This window comes from Malaclemys terrapin, chromosome 1 (assembly GCF_027887155.1).
Source record: "Malaclemys terrapin pileata isolate rMalTer1 chromosome 1, rMalTer1.hap1, whole genome shotgun sequence".
NCBI lineage: Eukaryota > Metazoa > Chordata > Testudines > Emydidae > Malaclemys > Malaclemys terrapin.
This window is the reverse complement of record NC_071505.1, coordinates 110777522-110799176: the sequence shown is the minus strand read 5'-3', so window position 1 is coordinate 110799176 and position 21655 is coordinate 110777522. Positions and strand designations below refer to the sequence as shown.

The 21655-nt window shown below is 40.4% G+C and overlaps 1 protein-coding gene across 5 annotated transcripts in view; it reads left to right on the top strand.

Moving 5' to 3' along the window:
* The window catches only part of DCP1B (decapping mRNA 1B), a 55900-nt gene that overhangs the window by 26722 nt on the left and 7523 nt on the right, over positions 1–21655 (top strand). For 4 of the 5 annotated variants that reach the window (XM_054035359.1, XM_054035351.1, XM_054035378.1 and 1 more), the window contains 4 exons: positions 7908–7974; positions 9669–9804; positions 15243–15371; positions 16155–17003. In XM_054035359.1, coding sequence (XP_053891334.1) covers positions 7908–7974; positions 9669–9804; positions 15243–15371; positions 16155–17003 — 1181 coding nt within the window. Of the gene's footprint in view, positions 1–7907; positions 7975–9668; positions 9805–15242; positions 15372–16154; positions 17004–21143; positions 21184–21655 lie in introns of all 5 variants that reach the window. The other variant, XM_054035368.1, reaches the window with a different exon arrangement.

The window sequence follows — 21655 nt, the reverse complement described above, 5'->3', positions numbered from 1 at the left end:
AGAAATATATACCCAGATTTTGGCTGAGTTATAAACCTCTGAAAAGTACTACAATAGATCTTGGTAGAGGCTTTTGGGGAGACATTGTAGGAGCAGCTGCCACTTCTTTAGCTTAGGGGAAGGTAGAGTGGAAATAATGAAGGCATTAGGGGAAGGGGAAGTGCAGCTCTCAGTCCTTCTCTGCTAAAAGCAACATGACAGCTCCCTCTCATCTGCCCAGTTTGGGAGAGCAATGCTTTTTTTATGCTTTCCCTCTTCCTTGTCTACTATTGCAGTGAGATCCTCTTTCTGTTTGTCTACTTTTATCACTGAGATAAGGTGGGCTGAGAGCCAGAAAAAGACCAGGTGTTCTAGTTTCATCTCTTCCACTGGCTGGTGTTAATAATCATGTGCACTTTCTAGCCCTTTTAATTGAGCAAGGTCTCCTACTCCTACCTTAGGGCTGGTCCACACTAACCCCCCAGTTCGAACTAAGATACGCAACTTCAGCTACATGAATAATGTAGCTGAAGTTGAAGTACCTTAATTCGAAATACAAGGTACTTACCACAGGTCCATACGCGGCAGGCAGGCTCCCCTGTCGATAGCGCGTACTCCTCTCGCAGAGCAGGAGTACCGGTGTCGACGGCGAGCACTTCCGGGATCGATTTATCGCGTCTAGACAAGACGCGATAAATCGATCCCAGAAGATCGATTGCTTACCGCCGAACCCGGAGGTAAGTATAGACGTACCCTTAGAATGCAAATATCACTCCCCATTTTACAGATTTTGTAACTGAGGTAGTAATAGGTGAATTATGGCACAGCTGGGAATAGAGACCAGGGGCCAGATTATGTGCTGTGCCTGTAGCTCAGGATGAGGAGGAAAAAGTGACTCTAAGCCACCTTTTTGCCTCCCAGAGTCTGTTATGCCTATTGACTATTTTACTGCCAGATTTTTGTGGTTATAGAGTTCTACGTTACGGTCAGATCATTTGTTGTAAATGAGGGCCTTGCCTCCCATCTTTGGTTTTGATAGTGTGCCCTGAGAAGTTTATGGAGACAACTGCATTCCAGATCTTTATGAGGAATAATGCAGATTACCTTTGAAGCCCTCTACTGATGGAATATTATGAGAAGGACAGTCTTGTAGTTGAGACTCAGAAGATCTGGGTTTAATTTCCAGATCTGTCACAAACTTCCTAATGTTACCTTGAGCAAGTCACTTAATCTCTCTGTCTCAGTTCCCCATCTATAAAATGGGGATCATACCTCCTTTCATCTACCTTTTGTCAATCTTGAGTAGAAACCAACTTTTACTATGTATTTGTTCAGTGCCTGCACAGTGGGGCTCCAGTCTTACTTGGGGCCTCTATGCATCACTGTAAAATAAAGTAATAATGACTACTTATCAGGAGATATTGACAGACTAACAGCAAGAAATCTCCTACCTCTATGTTGGTGTCACAAGTCATATTGGTTTACAGATGATCTGGGACTCAGGAAGTGGCGGGAGAGGAGGGTAGAATGCCAGTGGAGGAAAATTCATGCTAAATCCAGGACCGGCGCAACCCATTAGGCAACCTAGGCGGTCGCCTAGGGCGCTGCAATTTGGGGGGCAGCGACCATGGCAGTATTTCAGCGGCGGGACCTTCCGCCGTTTCTGTGGGGGGGTGGCATTTCGGGACAGGACCTTCCGCCGCCTAGGGCGGCGGAAAAGCTGGCAGCGCTCCTGGCTAAATCAGATCACAGGACTGAGAATTTCTGTCTTTCCATATCATAACTGGAACAGGCAACTATATCATTCGCTACACTTCCTGTAACATCAGCCTCAGCTGAATTGTCCATGGGAACCTAGTGAACACAATTTGCCTTTGGGGTCTTTTGCAGAAGAAATAAAGAACCCACTGAAGGGTTTTTCCATCTACTTCCACAAATGTTTGCAGATGTATCAGCGAGCTCAGAAGTTGCTGATAGAGCTAACATGAATTTTGGGGCAGTCTGGTGCACCCAATTTGCTTATTACTGATATAGAGTTGAGATTTTCTTGTAAGGAACATTTTTTTTTATTTGTTTTGCTGAAAAGAATCTAGTCTGGTGTGACCAACACAGTTAGGGCAGAGCCACAAGCAAGATCTTATAAACAAACTACCTTCTCTATTTGAGTAGTGTCCTGTTTTGCAGAGTGAGGTTTAAGATGTATTGTTGCAGCTACATCTGACAATCTGTGATCTGGGTTCCTTCCCTTCCTGGCTGGTAAAAGACCAGAGGGAAGGCTTGGGGTCCATTTTATTAACAAGAATTGTTAAATGCTTCATTTTTAAGACCGGATTCCAGCCACAATTAAACAGATGGTGGTGAGGTCCTTACACAAAAAACGGTCTCTTGACTTTAACAGCATTGCCAATTTACTGCCCACTCTCTTAACCATCTGTGTTTCGGGAAAGATGGTTGAGAAAGTTATTTGAGCAATTCCCTGCTAGTTTGGTTTTAAAGGTGACCTGTGAAGCTTTTTGGGGGGGGAGTGGGGTGGGGGAGAGGGAGGAGGGCAGGGAGGCAGAATTTTCCCCCATGTCTTTTGTGTTGTGTAAAGATAACTCTGAAAATGATTTTATTTTCCTTCAATAAAATATTTTTCCTGCTTGTTTTTTTCACCTTTGAAATAATGAAAATATTATGTCTTCCTATCCCTGTTTATGTTGAAAGTGGATTTGGAGTTTTATCAGCCTTTTAATTGAAGGAGAGGATTCTTCAGTCTTTAACAGAGAGCTTTTTTCCTAGCTGCTTGTTAGGCGTTTTAATTACAGTTAGCAAAAGCAGAGAGTTTTAGTCTTAATAAAAATCACTTTCCTGCTCAGTTAATCAGATTTTACTTCCTTGATAGTTGTGATGTCACAAACCTGTTAATTCTCGAGTTGTCCACAGAGTTTTCTAGGAAAATGGCAGATCTGACCTGAATTTCTATCGTAAAAAGCAAAAGGAGACAAAACAAAACAAAAACACTTTTCAAATCATCTTTGCCTCAGCTATACATCATAGAGAAAACAAAAGGGCACAAACTCTCCCTCTTCTCCTCCCCCTCCCCCTTTACAGGTCATCTTTAAAAGTGGGATTAGCAAAGAGATGGCATTTTATTTATGATTGACAGTGACTGGCAACAAAATAGTTGAGAGAGGAACAGCTTATATGGGAATACAGACCTTATATATGTTATGTTTCATGGGGGTTTAATATTGATAGGCTTTAAAGTTACTTTTCTTTATCAAGATGAAGATTCCAGAAAAAGAGTTTTTTCTCATGCGTTTTGGGGTTTTATTTAATTTAAAATTTCCCAGGAATTTAATCAGTATTAAAAAAAAATTTTTTTTTAAAGGATGATTGATAAAAAACAAACATGAAGGGTCCGGTGGGGGTGAGGGTGTGAAGGCAGCCCAGTGTTCATGGGAAGGCAGCGGCCTTCCATTCCCTGCAGGCTTATTGCTGCAGAAGTCGGGCAGTCTCGGCTACCAGGGCCCAGTTCTCTGCGTGTCTCACTTGCCTACTGTGCAAGGGAAGCAGTTGGAGCCACTGTGAAGGGCCGGAGTCAGGAGGAGGCTCTGTCTGGCAGAGAAAGCAGACCAGAGCTATTGCCTGTGTCCCTACTTGTCTCATTCCCCTACTGCACAGGGAGTCGGGTGATGAGGCGAGATGCGCAGAGAGCCCCCCTTGGCTGCCAGAATGTGGCTCCCTGCCTGTCTTGCTACCCCTCGACACAGCAGCAGCTGCCGAGTGGCAGTTGACTTCTGTGCAGGCGCACTGCGCCTTTTGGCAGGGGCACTGCAAGGACAGAGCCAGGTCCAGGGCATTCCAGCATTTGCAAAATTCAGGTTAAAATTGATAAAATCCAAATTCTTGTTTGTGTCAAAACCCAGGAATTTGGGGGGGGGGTCAATTTGATAAAAACCAAAAACAAAGAGCCTTACTTATAGCCCAGTTCCAAAACAGAAATTACTGTAAATTCCTTAGAGAGACAAGGCGGGTGAGGTAATATCTTTGATTGGACCAACTTCTGTTGGTGAGAGAGAGAGAAACTTGCAAGCAACACATAGTTCTTCTTCAGCGACCAGCATGGCTCCAACTACACTGTAAAGTCCTTGGTTTTTGAGGGAACTGGAGATGATGAAATGGATAACTGATCATAAGTTTGTTCAAACTTATTTTTAGTTTTGCTGATGGATGAATGTTGAGTGACTGTTGCCAGGATTCTTTTCTAATCAGTTATTTTTATGCTGAACGTTCCAGAAACTCGTGACAGAGTCACTTCAAGACTTTTTTTCACCTGGATAAGTACATGCCAGCTTCCTCAAAAGTGGTCTAATATGTCTGTATTTTTGACATTTTGAGAAGGAATTGCAGATTTACAGTGTCTAGTATGTTAACTAGCATATATTTTAAAATTTCTGATTTAAGTAGAGCTTAATCAAGTTGATGCTTACTAAAAGATGACCTAATCTGACCTTGATTGGCCCAAGTTGTGTGGCTCCAAGGTGTGCTTTGCACCTGATTTGTCAGAAACCTTGGGGGGGGCGGTGCTGCATGGCTGAGTAAATGAAATTTTCAAACTGTTGGAACTAAGGATAAGGCTGAAAAGATTACCTTTTTGGGTCAGTAAGCCACCTGAGGGAAAACTGGCATTTCAGAATCTCCAAGATCAACTCAAGCCTCTACTATAGTGTCTCTGGATGTGGGGGGGTTAGCCACAAAATAAGACTAGAATTCTAAGCAGGAAGCTTTATAATTGGCTTTGATGTGGTTTAAACATATTAAATAATTTAGTTTCCGTAGTAAGCCATTGACAGGCTTTAAATCATTGATTTGATTCACCTTGGTAAAATTCTTTAGTTAGGACTTGGAACCAAACAGCCACTTTCTTAGAATCCTGTTTAGAATGTATAAGGATTGACTATTTTTAATATTAATCCTCTGATTTAACTAGTTAGACTGGAATTAAATCATCAAACTCGATGATTTGATATTGATTTTGATTTGATAGTTGTAATGCTTTATTTCTAGTTTAGTTTATTATTAACAATAGTTTAGTTTTGGTGATATGTTTTCTTGATTTTGTATTTCTTTAAGACTCTTAATAAAATTTATAAGGTTGATACTGAGTCACATTTCTTTCAGTAAGCAGTATGAATCTGACCAGCTCCCCCTAATTAGTTCTTGGTTCTTACAGAGTCCATGTGGTTTTGTTAGCTTTATCAACATCTTTTGATATCATTGTCCATGATGTGTTTGTTTTGCTAGCACCCTGCAAAGCCTTACAGGAATGGATAAAAGTAGATTTCAGTAGATTTCGTTTTTCCTCTGGAAACAGATCTCAAAGGATGAGGAGTATCCTTTTCCTCCTTTGTTAAATGTGTAAGTATAGTGTGGGGGAAGCAGAGACACATTTTGGCGTGTGAGATTACCACTTGGCAGATGATACTCAGATCTAATTTTTTGTTTGTTTTTTGCCAAACACTGCTTTAACGTGCCTTGTGTGGTTGCAGCACAGCGCCGGGAGACAGTTAAAAAAACCACCTCCACGAGGGGCGTAGCTACCAGTGCTGGGAGCGCAGCTCCCAATGCTTGTACACTATCTACACTGTCACTTTACACACTGAAACTTGTTGCGCTCGGGGTGTGTTTTTTCGTGAATAGCGTAGCTGAATTCGACATATCGCAGCCGACTTACCCCGCTGTGAGGACGGCGGCAAAATCGACCTCTGCGGCTTCCCGTCGACAGCGCTTACTCCCACCTCCGCTGGTGGACTAAGAGCATCGATTCGGGAATTGATTGTCGCGTCCCAACGGGACGCGATAAATCGATCCCCGAGAGGTCGATTTCTACCCGCCGATTCAGGCGGGTAGTGTAGACCCAGCCCAAGACTGAGCACTGGTTAGCCTACCCCGGGTATGAAAAGCCAGGCACTCCCTTGTGTGTAACACTATGACTTCTGGGGGCACATCTATCTCATGGTTCTTTGTGCTGCAGTGATTGTTTCTCTCTGAGTTGCAGACAAACGTATCTGTCCTTTCGGGAAGGCATTGGAGGACGATAGCCCTCAAGTGATTTTGCATCCTCGCTGCAAAGAGGGCAGATTGCCAGCCTGAGTGAAAGTGGAGCCCTGGCTCTATACTTCCAGTTGGGCCAGGTAGCCTGGGTTGAAAGCTTAACTTAATTCTGGTGGGAGGTTTCTATAGGTGGACTGGAAGGGAGTTAAGGTCAACATCTGAGTAAGATCCTAGGCTAACTGTGCAGTGAGGACATATGCCTTCAGGATACCTGAGAAAAGGACTCAAACCTTCAACTGATGTGGTGGAATGTCACTTGAATAGGCCAGATCACTTTAGCAGTCAACATTCTATGCTCTGTGATCAGCACTTGTTGTCATCTGCTTCTGGGTGCATGTCAAACTGTTCATTGTAACATATGAAATCTAAAATGGTCTGTTACCCAGGTAATTAGAGAGAGAGCTGCTCTCTCTTCATGTTCTGTCACAGGAATTGAAATCTGCTTGGTCGCTCTTGCTATTCGTTCCAGATTTTAAATTGTCCATGGCCAGAAGTGGTAAGGTGTTCCTGTTAGCCCATGTTAACAAACAGGGAGATTGTGTTCCGTTGACTTGTAATTGATTTTAGTGATGTAAATCTCCCAGGTGTCAAATATAAATTTCTTAAAAAACAAAACAAAATCCAAAACTCAGTCACACAAACACCTGATTTAGCAGTTTATGATTATACCAGTGATAGGACGAGGAATAAAGATTTTTGAACTAAAGATACAGCAGGCAACTATGGTCTTACACTATGACCACTCCTATCTTAGAGACCCATTTACAGTACAGTAGCACCTTGACACAATTAAAATACAAGTTGGAAATGACTGGGTAGATGAGACTTTGCAGAGCCTTTACAACGGTTTGGTAAAACTTTTTTAAACAGTGTTCAGTCGTATTTTAATCATGTCTGTCCTCCACTGTATTGTATTGAAGGATTCAGTTATTGTTACTGTTTGTAGTGTAAACAGGATCTAACAGAACAATGAATTTTTCAAATATTTTGTATAAAAAAGGATGTTTAGTTTTTTGAGTTTATGCATACTCTGTTAGTAATTAGAGATCCTAAAAACAGATCCCAGGGTTAGTTTTAAAGGTTTGAAGTTTAACATTCCTGACCTTTATTGGTTTGTGTTATAAACTCAGTGTTTTTAAATGTAAGTTTTAAAGTTTAATTTTCTTTTCTGTATAGGATGTTCATTATTTGCACAATTCACACCAACAGCTCTGTTGCATATATACATAAGTTTTGGAACCATCACAGCCTATGGTATAAAATGTCTTATTTAGACAAGTAATAAAATCATCATGACACTACTCTGAAAATTAATGATACACACCATATATAGTTTTAAAATGTGCTGTTCATTGCCTATTTAGTTTGTGTCCTCCTCCCCCCACCCTGCCAGGGCATTGTGATTAAATCATATTTAAAGATAATCTTTTGGCAAATTTAACTTCAGTCCTTTTTTAGTTTTACAAATGACTTGCAAATAACAAATGGCTGAAAATTTGAGGGGAAATGGGGTGGAGGGCTCATTGCACTTCTGTGCCTTACAAACAGCTGTAAATTAATTTTCTTTTCAAATGTTAACAAAGTCCTTTCCAGCTTAAACCTCCTATGCCAAGTTTTCATTCCACAATAAAGCTGTGGAAATAGATGTGTAGGATAGAAGATAGATATAGATATATATACAGAGAGAGAGAGATTTTAAAGAAACATTTTAAAAAATAATCCTTTGCAAGTCACCTTTAACTACCCACTCCAAAGAGAGTTGCTGTCAGGTGGAATACTATGTATGAGAAGATAGATGCTCATAGTTTGTGTTTGATGTGCATTTACAGTGTCCATTTATGGAATTTGGTTTTATGATAAGGAAGAATGCCAAAGAATTGCAGAGCTCATGAAAAAGTAAGTGATGATGGGTAAACAAGATTTTTGTGCTCTTTATGTGTATGTACATCTGTATATACATGCACATTATATTGCTTGGATGGTATTACACCTCTGAACATTAACCCCATTTATACTGAACTTGTTGAAAATAAGATTGTGTCACACATCACTAAATACTATGTATTTAAAAATAAATGTGTAAACAGAATACAATACCTTTACATAATTCGGTATCTCTCAAATTATATCAGAATGTAATGGGTCATCTGATTTATTCTCTAAAACCTAACGGATCTATTTCGGAGAGTGTCTCAATGAAAAAGTACTACCTTGGGGTTAGAATCGATAATTTCCCCCCCTCTTTTTGGGGACCTATAGTTTGAAAAGGAATTACCGTTGCAAGTGTGCAAGAAAAAGAAAAGGGGTAAGTGGGGGGAGGGGACATTCATAAAGGATGCCTGCAGGTTTTTTCTTTATTTTTATATGTCCTTTCCATGTTAACCTTGAACAACTCCTTCTATTTCTCCTTTTTTTTTTTAACAAAATGTGCAAGATTAAGTTTTGTCATTTTTCTGAAACATAAGACTCTGACTTCAATATATTTGCTTAATAAAACAATTTTCAGTGTGTTTTATAAGCTCTAATTATACAATCAAATCAGAGATCGAACACCTCACAGAAAACCATATATATTCTGTGCAACATTTCATTTCTGATAGTATTACTGATGTCCACTGATCTAGCTTTTTCACTGCTTTCTTTAAGAGTCCATTGCTGGCAGAGCCCATCCCTTCTCTGCCTACTGCTCTATATCTAATGGCTGGCTCCTTTACCCTGCTATATGCCTGCTTTTTGGCAACATTTGTTTGTTTGTTTTTGATGGGGAAGGGTTGGAGGTGCTTAATTTTTGATAAAATGTTGTAATCAAAGTTTTTGAGGTTTTAGGGTATGTCTGCACTGCAGCACTAGTAGACATACATACAGTGAGAAATACAGCGGTCTATAAGTCAGCAAAAAAAAAAAAAAAAATCACCATTGCATGTCCTACAGCGCTGAAGTGGCTAAATTGTGACCCAAGAAATAATTGATAGAGAAACAATTTACAGAAATAAGCAATGATCCCTAGGAAACCTGGGCTTTTAACAGCTAATGTTAGTTAACTAGCTCAAGTTGCAGTTGGTGGTGATTAGGTACTCTCAAACTGATAATTTACTACAATAAAGACTAGTTTTCACAGGATTCATGCTATTGGAAACCATGTGTAGTGGTTTATAATAACAGCATTTCATATAGATTAAAAAATACCCTGTAGCTCAGCCAAGTGGCTGTGTGCTAGAACTCTCAGCGTTCTGCTGCAATTATAAAACAGCTGGGGCAGGAAATCGGTCACTTACTACAAGTTAATGACTGAATTGTGTCTGTTCCCCACCTCCCACCACCAGTCAGAACTGAATAACACAATAAATTCCCTGTACCTTCTGGCTATGGAACCTGTGATTGAGTTTCAGAAATTCAAGTCTTTATGGCCCTGTGTGCACAGAATTTGGAGGAAACTTCATCTTGTCCCCAGTCAAGCCATCCTTTTATATAGACTGCAAAAATATATAGACTTCTAGAGTTTTGTTTAATGATTAAAAATAATAGTGGTTGAACTTGATATTTTCATTTATTTCTGTCTTATGGATTCCCACTTTACCCCTCACTTCCAGTCTAACTCAGCAGGAGCAATTCAAAGCACGGCACGGGGCTGGAGCAGGAGCCTCTCCAATGATCCAGAGCTCTGGTGATAGCAAGGAAGTGGATATCTTACGGATGCTTACTAAGGCCAAAGATGAATATACCAAGGTGAGTTTTGTTCTGTGTAAAATTTCCTTTGGGCATCATGATAACATGACACCACCTCTTGTCATTTTGTTTTCTAATGGATTTATGTTCTTTTTGTAAAATTACTTTGCAAACACCAAATAATTACAGGGTGTTGGAGCAGTATGCCTGATGTGGTTTTCCCTGTCAAAACATGCAAAACAATTTCATATTTGTGTATCAGTATCTTCTACGGAAAATAATACATATAGGAATTTTTGTTTTTCTGTGGGGGCATTAAGTGATCATAGAATCATAGGACTGGAGGGGACCTTGAGAGGTCATCTAGTCCAGTCCTCTGCACTCATGACAGAATTAAGTATTATCTAAGTGATGTGAGCTTATGGGATACATTTCAGTGACTTTGATTTTTGACACATGAATCTCACATACTCCTTGCGTATTCATTGGTGCCTAAGAGCTGTAACTTCTTTGATGTGGATGACATGCTCATGGTGGCTTCTAGCTTCTGGGAAGTTATTCTCAGTCTCTTTGACAAATATCTAATGTATTTTCCATACTTTAGTTTTGGTTGAGAATACCCCTACCTAGCATGTAAGTAACTGTTTTTAAATATAGTTGGTGAGATGTAGTTTAGTCATTGATGGATGGAAATGAAAAGGTTTGAAACCTAGTATAATTTGAACCCACATGCTTCCTCTGTGTTCTGGAGTTTCTAAGACACCTAAGTAACAAATGGATTAATTAACTTTCTTCTCTTTATTACTGAGCAGCCCAAAATGTTTTACCTTTCAGAATAAAAGTCTAATCATTTCAATTATTCATATCAATAGTGTAAATTATTTCAGCGCCTCCGTTGGATCCTGCTGCTGTTTGCTCTCTTTCATATGGAGCACCGTTGAATAATGAGCTCATAACATATTAGAGTTTTGTATCTGGGAATATATTTTTTTTTAACACAAGCAATTTAAAGAGAGGTGATTTTATTTCTTTTGTGAAATGTGGTTACTAATAAGATTTTAAGCAAGGCTGTAGTGAATTTTCTCGGCTCTCATGAAATGTAGCCTTTGTTTCTTGTGGCAGAGCTGCTTTTGAAGCCAGCATCTTGAGACCTGTTCTGTGTAAGAGGTGGGTTTAATGCTTTAAACAGATGACAAAAAGGAGACTTGTTGGTGTAATTTAATCCTGAATTGTTACCTAGGCTTGGATCAAAACTTTGTTGCTTCATATACAATAAAGTGTTTACAACTAATTTGAATAGCCACTATTGAAAAAACTGTAATGGTACCTTCTCGAAAATCTAAAACAACATCAGGCTTATGCTCAGATACCTTGGTGATGAATGAATGATAGACAGAGAAAAGTCTCTCCCTCTCCCTTTATACATATACATTTATGTAGTAGGATAATAGAGGAAGAGAAATACAAAAATATTTTGTTCGGAGATATGTGTGCAAACAAAATCTGAATATTTTGTAAATTTGCTGCTGTTGCTTATGCCCCACATAATCCTATGTTTGTGGCAGCATAATTGGTTGCCAAGGAAATATTCTGCAACAGAGCACTTTGCCTTCAGCTGGGGCATAAGCAGCAGGAATAGCTGACCTGGTACAGACTAGAGATCATGTTTTCATGCCAGTGTCCTTAGTAACATAAAATTACGAAAGGAGGAGGGGGACAAATAGTGACACACAGATTTATTTTTACATTAAATCGGGTATCATTTCAGAAAATTTTGGGAGGAGGGGGTCAAAGTTGTGTCAGCATCTAGAACATTGTTATAGGATATATTATATCCTGCAGAGTTCGGAGAAGGGGTAAAAAGACATAATGGAGTATATAGACCTATGAAAAGTCAGAGGAGGAAGGCAAACCAAGGTCTGGGGGAGGCAGCTATCCCCCTTGCCTCATAGCAGATGACACCCCTACCTCAAATGCCACTATACTTCATAACTACCGTGATTTTTGGCCACTTCATGACTGTTATACTTTCTTGCCAGCTTATGTCTCAAGACTCATTGTGCTGAAATCAGCTTGTCAAGTCTGCTTATTACCCCTGCAGTCTCTGTGATTCGGGAGGATAATGGAAGCCTGGTGTGCCGTAGAGTAGGAACAGACAAGATAAACAAGCAGGTTTTAGTGCATTCAAGAGGTCTGTTTTCTTTCATTTAAGTCCAGTGGTAAAATTCTCCAAAGAGCCGAAGTGACTTAAGACTTAAGGGCATGTCTACATTATTGTACAGCTCAGACTAAGGGGGGTGAATAGCGGTGTGCATCGAAGTGCTGATCTGTAACTCCCTGTGTGGATGCTGCATGCACAAACTTAAAGGTTAAGGAACTCCAGAGGGACCTAACAAAGCTAGGTGAATAGACAACACAATGACATGTGCCATTCGGTGTTGATTAATGCAAAGGAAACTTTTCTTAACACAAATATCTATTTTAATGTTTTTGGCACACTCTTCCCTCTTCCATACTGGATCTTCAAATTGTTGTTCTGATGTTGTCTTTTTAAGCCATCCATATGTAACAGGTTTTAAAGGGCAACTGCAAAGCAAAAGTGAAACTTTAGTTAAGCCCAGATTTCTGCCCTCATTAACCAGGTCTTGGGGCATTGAGCATAGAAATCAATATAAACTCATTTTTTAAGAAGTTTCTCTTGCCCTCTGCGAAATCCTCTTGGTACTTCCTAGTTCATTTGAAGAGCTCCTAAAATTCACCATTGTGTGCCATCAGATACCACAGCCTGCGCTTGAATTGACGAGACTTCTGACATTTGAGATACCCCAGACATCTTCAGTGAACTAGTGTATTTTACACCGAGGGGAAAAAATTGTAGCAGGTTAGCTTATATAGCTCTCTGTGTTGAATGCTGTCCACCCAGCTTAGCCAGCGGGCATTCAGTACAGCATTTTATAGTTAACTCAAGTTCCATTTTTGCTTTGCAGTTCTCCTTTCAGGGCAAAGTTTACTATTTGGTTGTCATAGTTTCCTAGTCCTGTTGCGTGAAGCAGTTGCTGACCTTATGCCAGATGGGCACAGCATGAAGGAAGATTCAAGAACTGAACTAACGTTTTCCACCTTGCTGCTAGCAGCCCTTTTAGCATGTCTGTGTTTGTGCCTCCAAAAACCAGTGCTGAAGGCAGCATCTGAGCCAGAGGTTGAAGCAGAACAGCAGGAGCCCAGGTGTATGAATTGAACTTTGATGCTCCTTCATGACATTTCCTCTTCTGAGCACCATTGTAGGAGTTACATGCCTGTCCACACAGCCACTGAACTATTTTTGAGAAGTAGTTGACAGGGCAGTTCCCTCAAGCCCAGCATTCCATAGAACCAGGACATAAATACCCTGCCTTCTCTAACAGTAATCAAGATCTTCTTTATTGGCCTCCTCATGCAGTCGTTGAACTAATCTGTCCCTCACTTTCTCATTCGTTTTCCCATGGTGATAGGTGTATCAGAAATGGATGCACTGGATAGTTTTCAGTCCACTCTGCCTTGTATATCGAGTTTATTTTTAACTGTTCGGTAGCTATTCTGGCTTATGATCAGTCCTTTGAATCCTGCCAGGTTTGCGTCTGCTACCTAGACCACCCTGTCGTTTCTTTAGTAATAGTACCACCATAGGACCTCGGAGCCCTTGCCATGTCCAGGACCCCACAGTGCTAGGCACTGGATAGACACAGAATGAAAAGATGGTCCCCACCCCAAGGAGCTTACATTCTAAGACAAGAGCCAGTACATGGATATAGACACATGGGGGAGTACAACGAAACAGTAAGACATGGGTCAGCATGATAGGCAATGGTCTCTGAACACCAAAAGCCTAAGCCCTATTGTTTTAGTAATTGCATAGGAACTGTATCAGACCCGTGGTCCATCTGTTCCATTATTCTATTTCCAACAATGCATAGAACCAGACGCCTCAGAGGAAGGTGTACAAGCCCAAAGTCAACAGTTAAAGAATGATCTGGACATAAGGAAAGCTTTTTCCTAATATTCATCAATTAGAGGTTGGTTTATGCCCTGAAGAATGAGGATTTATAGTTCCTCCACATTTTTGTTTGTTGTGTCTAATTAACTTGTTCTTGTTATTAGTAGAAATATTTAATCCTTCTGTGAATCCTGCTTATCTCTTGGTCACAGTAGTATCTTGTATCAGAGTTCCACGGGCTAATACTGCTTTCTTTATACAGTGCATAATTTCCTTTTATCAAATTTATATTTGTTGTCATTCAATTATGAGGGTAAAGAAAAGCATTTGATTTACCTTTTCTGTACTATTCATTATTTTGTATACCTCCAGCATGTTTCCTCTTATTTGCATAGTCTCTAAACTAAATATTTCCAGTTTCTCTTCATATTTTAGTCTTTCCATACTGTTAATCATTTTTGTCAAGCATCTCTGAATCCCCTTCTACTTCTGCCCTATCCTTTTTGAGATAAGAATACCAGTTAACATATCAGTATTTAACAAGAGAACATACCGACTCACATGCTAACCGATCACATACTTCAATTTTTTTTAAAGATTTTAAGTGTGTATAAACTATACATGTTATCTGACTGTCGATGGCATGAGACCGTTATCTAGAGGAGATCAGCAAATATAACCCTCAACCCTAGGAAAAAAGATTTAAAATATAGTCCTCCCTTACAACCCTGTTTTACAGAAAACCCAGAAACTGGTAAAAATAGTAAACAAAGTGATTTACTGTATGGCATTATTTTTATAGGCCACCTCTACATTTTGTTCCATGTAATTTTCAGTGGAAAATCTATAGGATACCAGCTTTCAAACTGTCACACTCATGTTCTTTAATCGTCTCTCCATTTCTCTCTCTTCTTTTTCCTCTTCCTTTTTGAAAACCAGCAGCAATCCACACAGGAGCATTCGAGAAAAAGAAATGTGCGTTGAATTGCTTTTTTGAGGGTGGCAGTTGTCTCTCAATAGAGCTATATCTGCCAGGCAAGCTGAAATTATGAGGTTATGAAAGTACTAATGTAAAATATGTAAAATGTGCCTATTGATAGCCTATAAATATATGTGCATATAAATCCTTCAGGTACCTAAGCTACTTTCAAGCCATAACAGAACTAGCTGTTCACTGATAGAGAAAACCTGTGGCTGTGGTCTGGTCTCTAAGGTGCCAGGTTGGTTTTGCCTTATGTACAGGAAAAGACGAGGAAGGGAATTTTTTTTTTTTTTTCTTTTTTAAAGGCTCACATACAAAGCATTGCGGACTTGAGTCCGTAAACTTATGCTAACGTTCCTAGGAACTGAAATTGACTTCTATTCAGTATCCTCATTTATCACAATCAGTTGTCAGGCTTGCAAGTGGTGGTATTTCTTGAGGACTTAACCAGTTTGGGATTTTATGATACAAAGTTAGGGGAGAACATCCCTTAAGAAAGTGGTAGTTTCTTTCATTCCAAAATATATTTTATTTCTGTTGCAGTGTAAGACCTGTTCAGAGCCAAAACAAATGACCAGTTCCTCTGCTATCTATGACAACCCCAACCTGATCAAACCAATACCAGTGAAGCCCAGTGAAACTCAGCACCAACAAATACCTCAGCAAGGCAAGGTACACTTAATTTTGCACTCTGTCTAGTGCTGCCATAACATATCCGGCATGGGAGGATGCTTGCGTAGATCAAATAGTACAATAATGCGAAGTGGAATTAGGATAAATGGGATGGTCTTAATGCAAAATTGATATCTCTTTACAAAAAATAGCTTTTTAGTGTAAAATGGTTATTTAAAACATAGATGTTGTATGCTGAGTCAAGCAAAAACAATTGATCTCTCAATTCAGGAATGTTGTTGTGGTTGCAGGCAAACCGCCAACTAGCCAATGGAACACAGCTTATTTTATTATTCATTTATTAATTTAAATTTGTACAAATGCCTTTCCATACATGATAGATTCCTTTCATATAACTTAAAAATACATCACAATGCAAAATCCAGCAAACTACATCCATTCTGCCATGGTAAGGCGAAAGACAGAAAGTGACACTACTTCCCACAAGGACAGAAGGTTCCTTTCTTCCCCTTCATAACCTTTTTGAGCTTTTCTAATATTTTATTAGTGACTGTAAGAGGAGACCCTTCTCTCTAGGCATTGAAAGTGAAGTTGGTACCTTTTTTCTGCAAGCAGCATTTTTCTCACAGACCAGGAGTTTCAAGGCTGTTTAAAAATCCTTTCCTCCCACATGACACAATCATTAAATAATCCTCTTGAGAAGAGGAAGTGTAGGTCAGTTGTCTTGGCTGTTCCTTAGATACTGCAAGGTAACACTTCAGACAGTTAATGTAGCTTAATGTGCACAAGAACTGTGTTCACTTATTCTCTTTTTCCTTGCAGAACATGGACTCCGAACCACAACACTTATCTTTGACAGCACTGTTTGGAAAACAAGAAAATCCTACCATATACCAAGATGTCCCAGAACAGTCACAGAAAAAGCACCAACTTAATCTTTCTGTCAGGCAGAAGGTAGTGCGTTCGCTGTCCTATGAGGAACCTAGCAGACATTCACCCTCAGCAGAGAAGCAGCTTTGCCCAGCTATTCAAAAACTTATGGTGCGTGGGACAGACCTTCATCCACTCTCTGAGCTTCCTGAGAATCGACTGTGTGAAAACGGCAATGTCCGCTCCGTAGGGGAGGTTTTCACTGGACTCTTCCAACCGGTGACTTCTCATGGTATTGTAACATCTCATCCAGCCCAGGACACAACTGGCACTCAAAGCTTGTTACAGAAACTGCAGGGACAATCAGGATCAGTGACCAAAATGGACCCAAGTGCAACAGGTACTGTAAGTTCAACAGCTTCAATCTTCAGCAGGACTTCTGCTGCTACAGCATCAGCAGCACAGATAAATAACATGACCCAGCCACATCTGGTATATTTCAATGGCTCTCTTCCAACCCAGACTTTAGGGCCTCAGACTGTTGGTAAAGAACAGTCCAAACTTCCTAGACAGCCACTTTCCCTCTCGGGCAACCAATCAACCAGTTCTGGAGTGATTTCACCCCAAGAGTTACTGAAAAAACTCCAGATAGTGCAACAGGAGCAACAGTTACATGTGTCCAGCAGACCTACCTTGGCAGCTAAGTTTCCTGTAGTTACTCAGAACACCAACACTCTAAAACCCTTGGACGCCTGGATAGACAAGACATCAGGTGCACAAAAGCAGAGCCCTCTCTTTCAGGTAAACATGTGATTTAAGGAACTAATGCCTGTGGGGAAGGTATCTAGGAATCTTTTGAGCTGCAGTGCAACAGAATTCAGTTTTATAAGGCTGTTCTCCAATTCCCATTACAGTAACTTCTCACTTAATGTTGTAGTTATGTTCCTGAAAAATGCAACTTTAAGTGAAACGATGTTAAGTGAATCCAGTTTCCCCATAAGAATGAATGTAAATGGGGGGTTGGGTGCCAGGGATTTTTTTTTTTTTGCCGTACAGTACTATAGTTGGGAGGTGCCCCCGCCTTACCCCACACAGGCACAGCCCACTGGCACTGGAGACAATGAGGCAGCAAGGAGGCTGAAGATGCTGTAGGTTAGGAGAAGCACGTTGTGCAGCAGCAGCGGCAGCTTCCCCTACTCTGCAAGCACCAGGGGCAGGGGGCTGAACCCTCAGCCCACCCATGCCACCCCTTCCTCCAAGCCCCACCCTTAACCCGCCTCTTCTCCTCCCCCCTTTACTCCGCACGCCGCGTCCTCGCTCCTCCCCTGCCTCCTGCCCGTGGCAATCAGCTGGTTTGCAGCGTTCAGGAGGCAGGAGGGAGTGGGGAGGAGTGAGGACATGGCGCGCATGCTCCTCCTCTCACCCCTGCCTCCTGAACACCGCAAGCCAACTGATTACCACTGGCAGGAGGCAGGTGCACCGGTGTCCTCGCTGTTCCCCCCCTCCCTCCTGTCCGCAGCAATCAACTGGCTTGCGACGTTCAGGGGGCAGAAGGGAGGAGGAGGAGCGAGGACTCGGTGCACAGGCTCCCCCTCCCTCCCTCCCCTGCCTCCTGCCCGCAGCAATCAGCTGGTTTGCGGCTTTCGGGAGGGAGGGGGGCCTGCATGCCAAGTCCTCCCCCCTCCCTCCTGAATGCCACAAGCCAGCTGATTGCTGCAGGCAGGAGGTGGAGGGAAGAGGGGGAAGGCACTGATCCGCGGGGTCTGCCCTCAGGTGGGAAGCGCTGCGGGGGGGCATAGGGGAGCTGATAGGGGGACTGCCAGCTGTGGACAAAGCAGGCAGCCAAATGACGTTATAGCGGAGCATTGCACAGATAATCGTTGAGTGATCCATCCCCTGTTGTCCACTCCCAGATTTGGGCAGTCAGAGGCTAGGGACAACCAGAGCATGGGGTTGCATTCCTGACTATCTTGGCCAATAACCATTGATGGATCTATCCTCCATGAACTGATCTAATTCTTTTTTAAACCCCATTATAGTTTTGACCTTCACAACATCCCCTGGCAACACAGGTTGATTATGCAATTGTGCGAAAAGTACCTCCTTTTGTTTGTTTTAAACCTGCTGCCTATTAACTTCATTGGGTGACTCTAGTTCTTGCGTTATATGAAGGAGTAAATAACACTCCTTCATTCACTTTTTACAAACTATTCATGATTTTATAGACCTCTATCATATCTCCCCCCTTAGTCGTCTCTTTTCCAAGCTGAAAAGTCTCAGTCTTACTAATCTTTCCTTATATGGAATCTATTCCATACTCTTAATCATTTTTGTTGCCCTTCTCTGTACCTTTTCCAATTCTAATATTTCATTTTTGAGATGGGGAGACCAGAACTGCACACAGTATTCAAGGTGTGGCCATATCATCAGATTATATAGTGGCTTTATGATATTTTCTGTCCATTTCCTGAAAGTTACTAACAAAAAGGTAATCAAAGTCACAGTAATTACTTTTGTTTTCACTGGGTGAGGGGACTGCATTCTATAAGTGTGAGAAGTTGTCTAACTCACTATGAAACATGCACACAGCATGGGGAAAATGAGCTATTCAAACCTAGAAAATCATCAAGTGTCAAGCTATATATTATAAACCAGTTTGTACTAATAGGAAATAACAAAAATATAACCCATCTCAGAAAAAGAGATTGGTATTGATATTGTTAAGTGATAGTGACCTCATTTTGCATGTGTTTGAAAAAGGCAAGAAAGCAGTAATTATATCTGGGTAAACCTGAGATGGAAAGAACAACCATTCAGAATGGAACTTGATACTGGCTTCATAATCTTAGTAATTTTACTAGAAGAATTCAAAGAGAAACAATGGCTGAGAGCAAAAATACGTACAGGGAAAAGTCATTCCAGAGATTACTACTGTAAATGTGCATAAAATGCAACAACAATTATTACCATTCCAATCTCACCTTGCTTGGCAGAGCATTACTCAAGAAGATCAATATTGACTGACAGGAGATGGCTTTATTGGCCGAGACACCAACAGCCACTAGTGTTGTACTGGTTGTACTGACTTTGAAACATTCAGCATTGTTTAGAAGACCTATTACAGACTAAAAATGATTAAGATATGATTAATCATTAGTACCACTACCAACCTAGATTCTGTAAGGCATGACCTATTCCATTCCATTGGGTCAGAGAGTAGACATGGACTAAGAAAGGCTAGTTAGCACAGGATTTCCTATAGAATTTAGTGACTTGGCCAAGCCAGTTATACCTATTATTGAAAAAGATGGGAAGGTAAAAATCTGTAGAGACTTTAAAATCAGGGTCAATCCCTCTGTGTGTCTCGGTATTCTTTTCTATAGACTGAAGACTTGTTTGCCACCCTGTCCAGTGAATAAACATTTAAATTAAATAGATCTGGCACAAATATATTTTTACATGCTGAAGCAAGATTAATCAAAGAAGACCCTGACAATAAATGCACCAAAAAGTCTGTTCCTTATAATTGTTTATCATTCAGTATGGTATCTGCTCCTACTACAGATCAAAGGACAATAAAGCAAATTTTACGATATCTGCCAGGAATAGAATGCTGTCTCAACAATATCTTCATTATTGGAAAAAAAAGACCAAGGGTATTTAAGGAACAGATAAGATTCTTCAATGCTAAGGAGACTATAGCTTGCATTTTCTCAACAATAGTCCTGACACATTACAAACCCAGTTTTAAATTGGCTTGTGATGTATCTCCATATGGCATAAGAACTTTCAACTCCCATATGGAAAGGAAAGACTAGTTGCAGGGAAAAATAGCAAAAGCTGAACAGTTATGCTCAAATCTACAAAGGAGGCACTCTGCCTAGTGCTAGCCTGATTCAGGAAACTATCCTTATTAAAGGCAACAAGTAAGCATGTTTAATTCCCAATGGGAAAGCATTGATCCCTAATGGACTTTAAGCACCTGCTTATCATTAAGTATGTGCTGTTCTGAATAGGGATGGTCTTAAGTATGTGCTTAAGTGCTTTCATGAATTTATGCCACGATCATAAGAGTACCTACTGTAGCCTTGACACTATGCAAATAATTTATCCTATTTACAATAGACCACTTCTTAGACCAGCCTTAAATCAGTTACACACTTTCAATATAGGGCGTTATTTCTATCTGTGCATAAATGTGGTACTTTGTAGTGGTGATGGTACTCAGTGGTACAACTGGTATTTTTTACTTGTCACAAGTAAAACATTTAATAAATTTGAAAAATACCATAATTTCTGAATTAAACTTGGAAAGGCACTTTTTTTAGTTATGACAGGCCAGTTCATGAAAATGCCTAGGAGCATTTACCTCATGGTGGAATGAACTTTCCAGTCACAAAAGATTCTTTTATACTTGATGAGGTACTTGGGTAATAATAGTTAACCTGCAATCACAAATATTTAAGAAAGGGAGTTTCTGAACAGCAATAACAAAATAACTAGGCTACAGATAAATTTGGCATCCAGGGTTTGAATTTCAGATGTAATCAACAGCAGAAGAGTGCACCAGTTGTGTACAAGTGCATGGCAACAAAAACATGTTTGTACCCTGGTTTTAACCAACAAAATCTTGGCAACAGCTACATCTAGAATTTGCTGAGACATTTTTAGGTGAAATGTTTTTAGTCCTAAGTGATACTCGCTAAAAATGGCCAGAAGTCCACAACACATACTCTAACTACTAATGTTCTAAGAGACTCATTTGATACATATGGGATTCCAAGCAGCTAGTGTGTGATAGTAGGCCCCAGTTTACATTACAAGAGTTCCAATACATTTCTCAGCTCAAACAATATAACATAAATTCACCAAGTGCCATGTTATCCAGCTGTAAATACTTTGTTTCAAAGCAGCATATTTTTTCTTGTTGTCCTATTGCAGTGCTGTACAACTGACAAACTAAACTCCTGCTGTGCTGATGGTGAGTCAGAGACTTAAGTCTTGATGTGGTGAAGCTAGAGATAAATCAGTGGATGTTGAATGAACAAGCAATTCAGGTTAAATTCTATCAGAAAAAATCTATTAGCAACATTTTTAGGAAGGTGATTTGTGTCCTTATGAGGAATTATTCAAAGATAAGAGAAATGGCTGACTGGCAAAGTAGTGTCAAAATAGACTGAGCACTGGTCTACACTACTGCGGAAAATCGATCTAACTTATGCAACTTCAGTTATGTAAATAACGTAACTGAAGTCAACATAGTTAGATCCACTTATCGCAGTGGTTACACTGTGCTGTGTCAATGGGAGAGTGTCTCCCGTTGATGGGAAAGTGCTCTCCCATCGATTTAGTGTATCTTCACCAGAACCGCTAAATTGACACTCGCTGCATTGATGGCAGCAGTGCCGATTTACTGGTAAGTGTAGACATGCCCTGAGTGTCCTATATTGGCA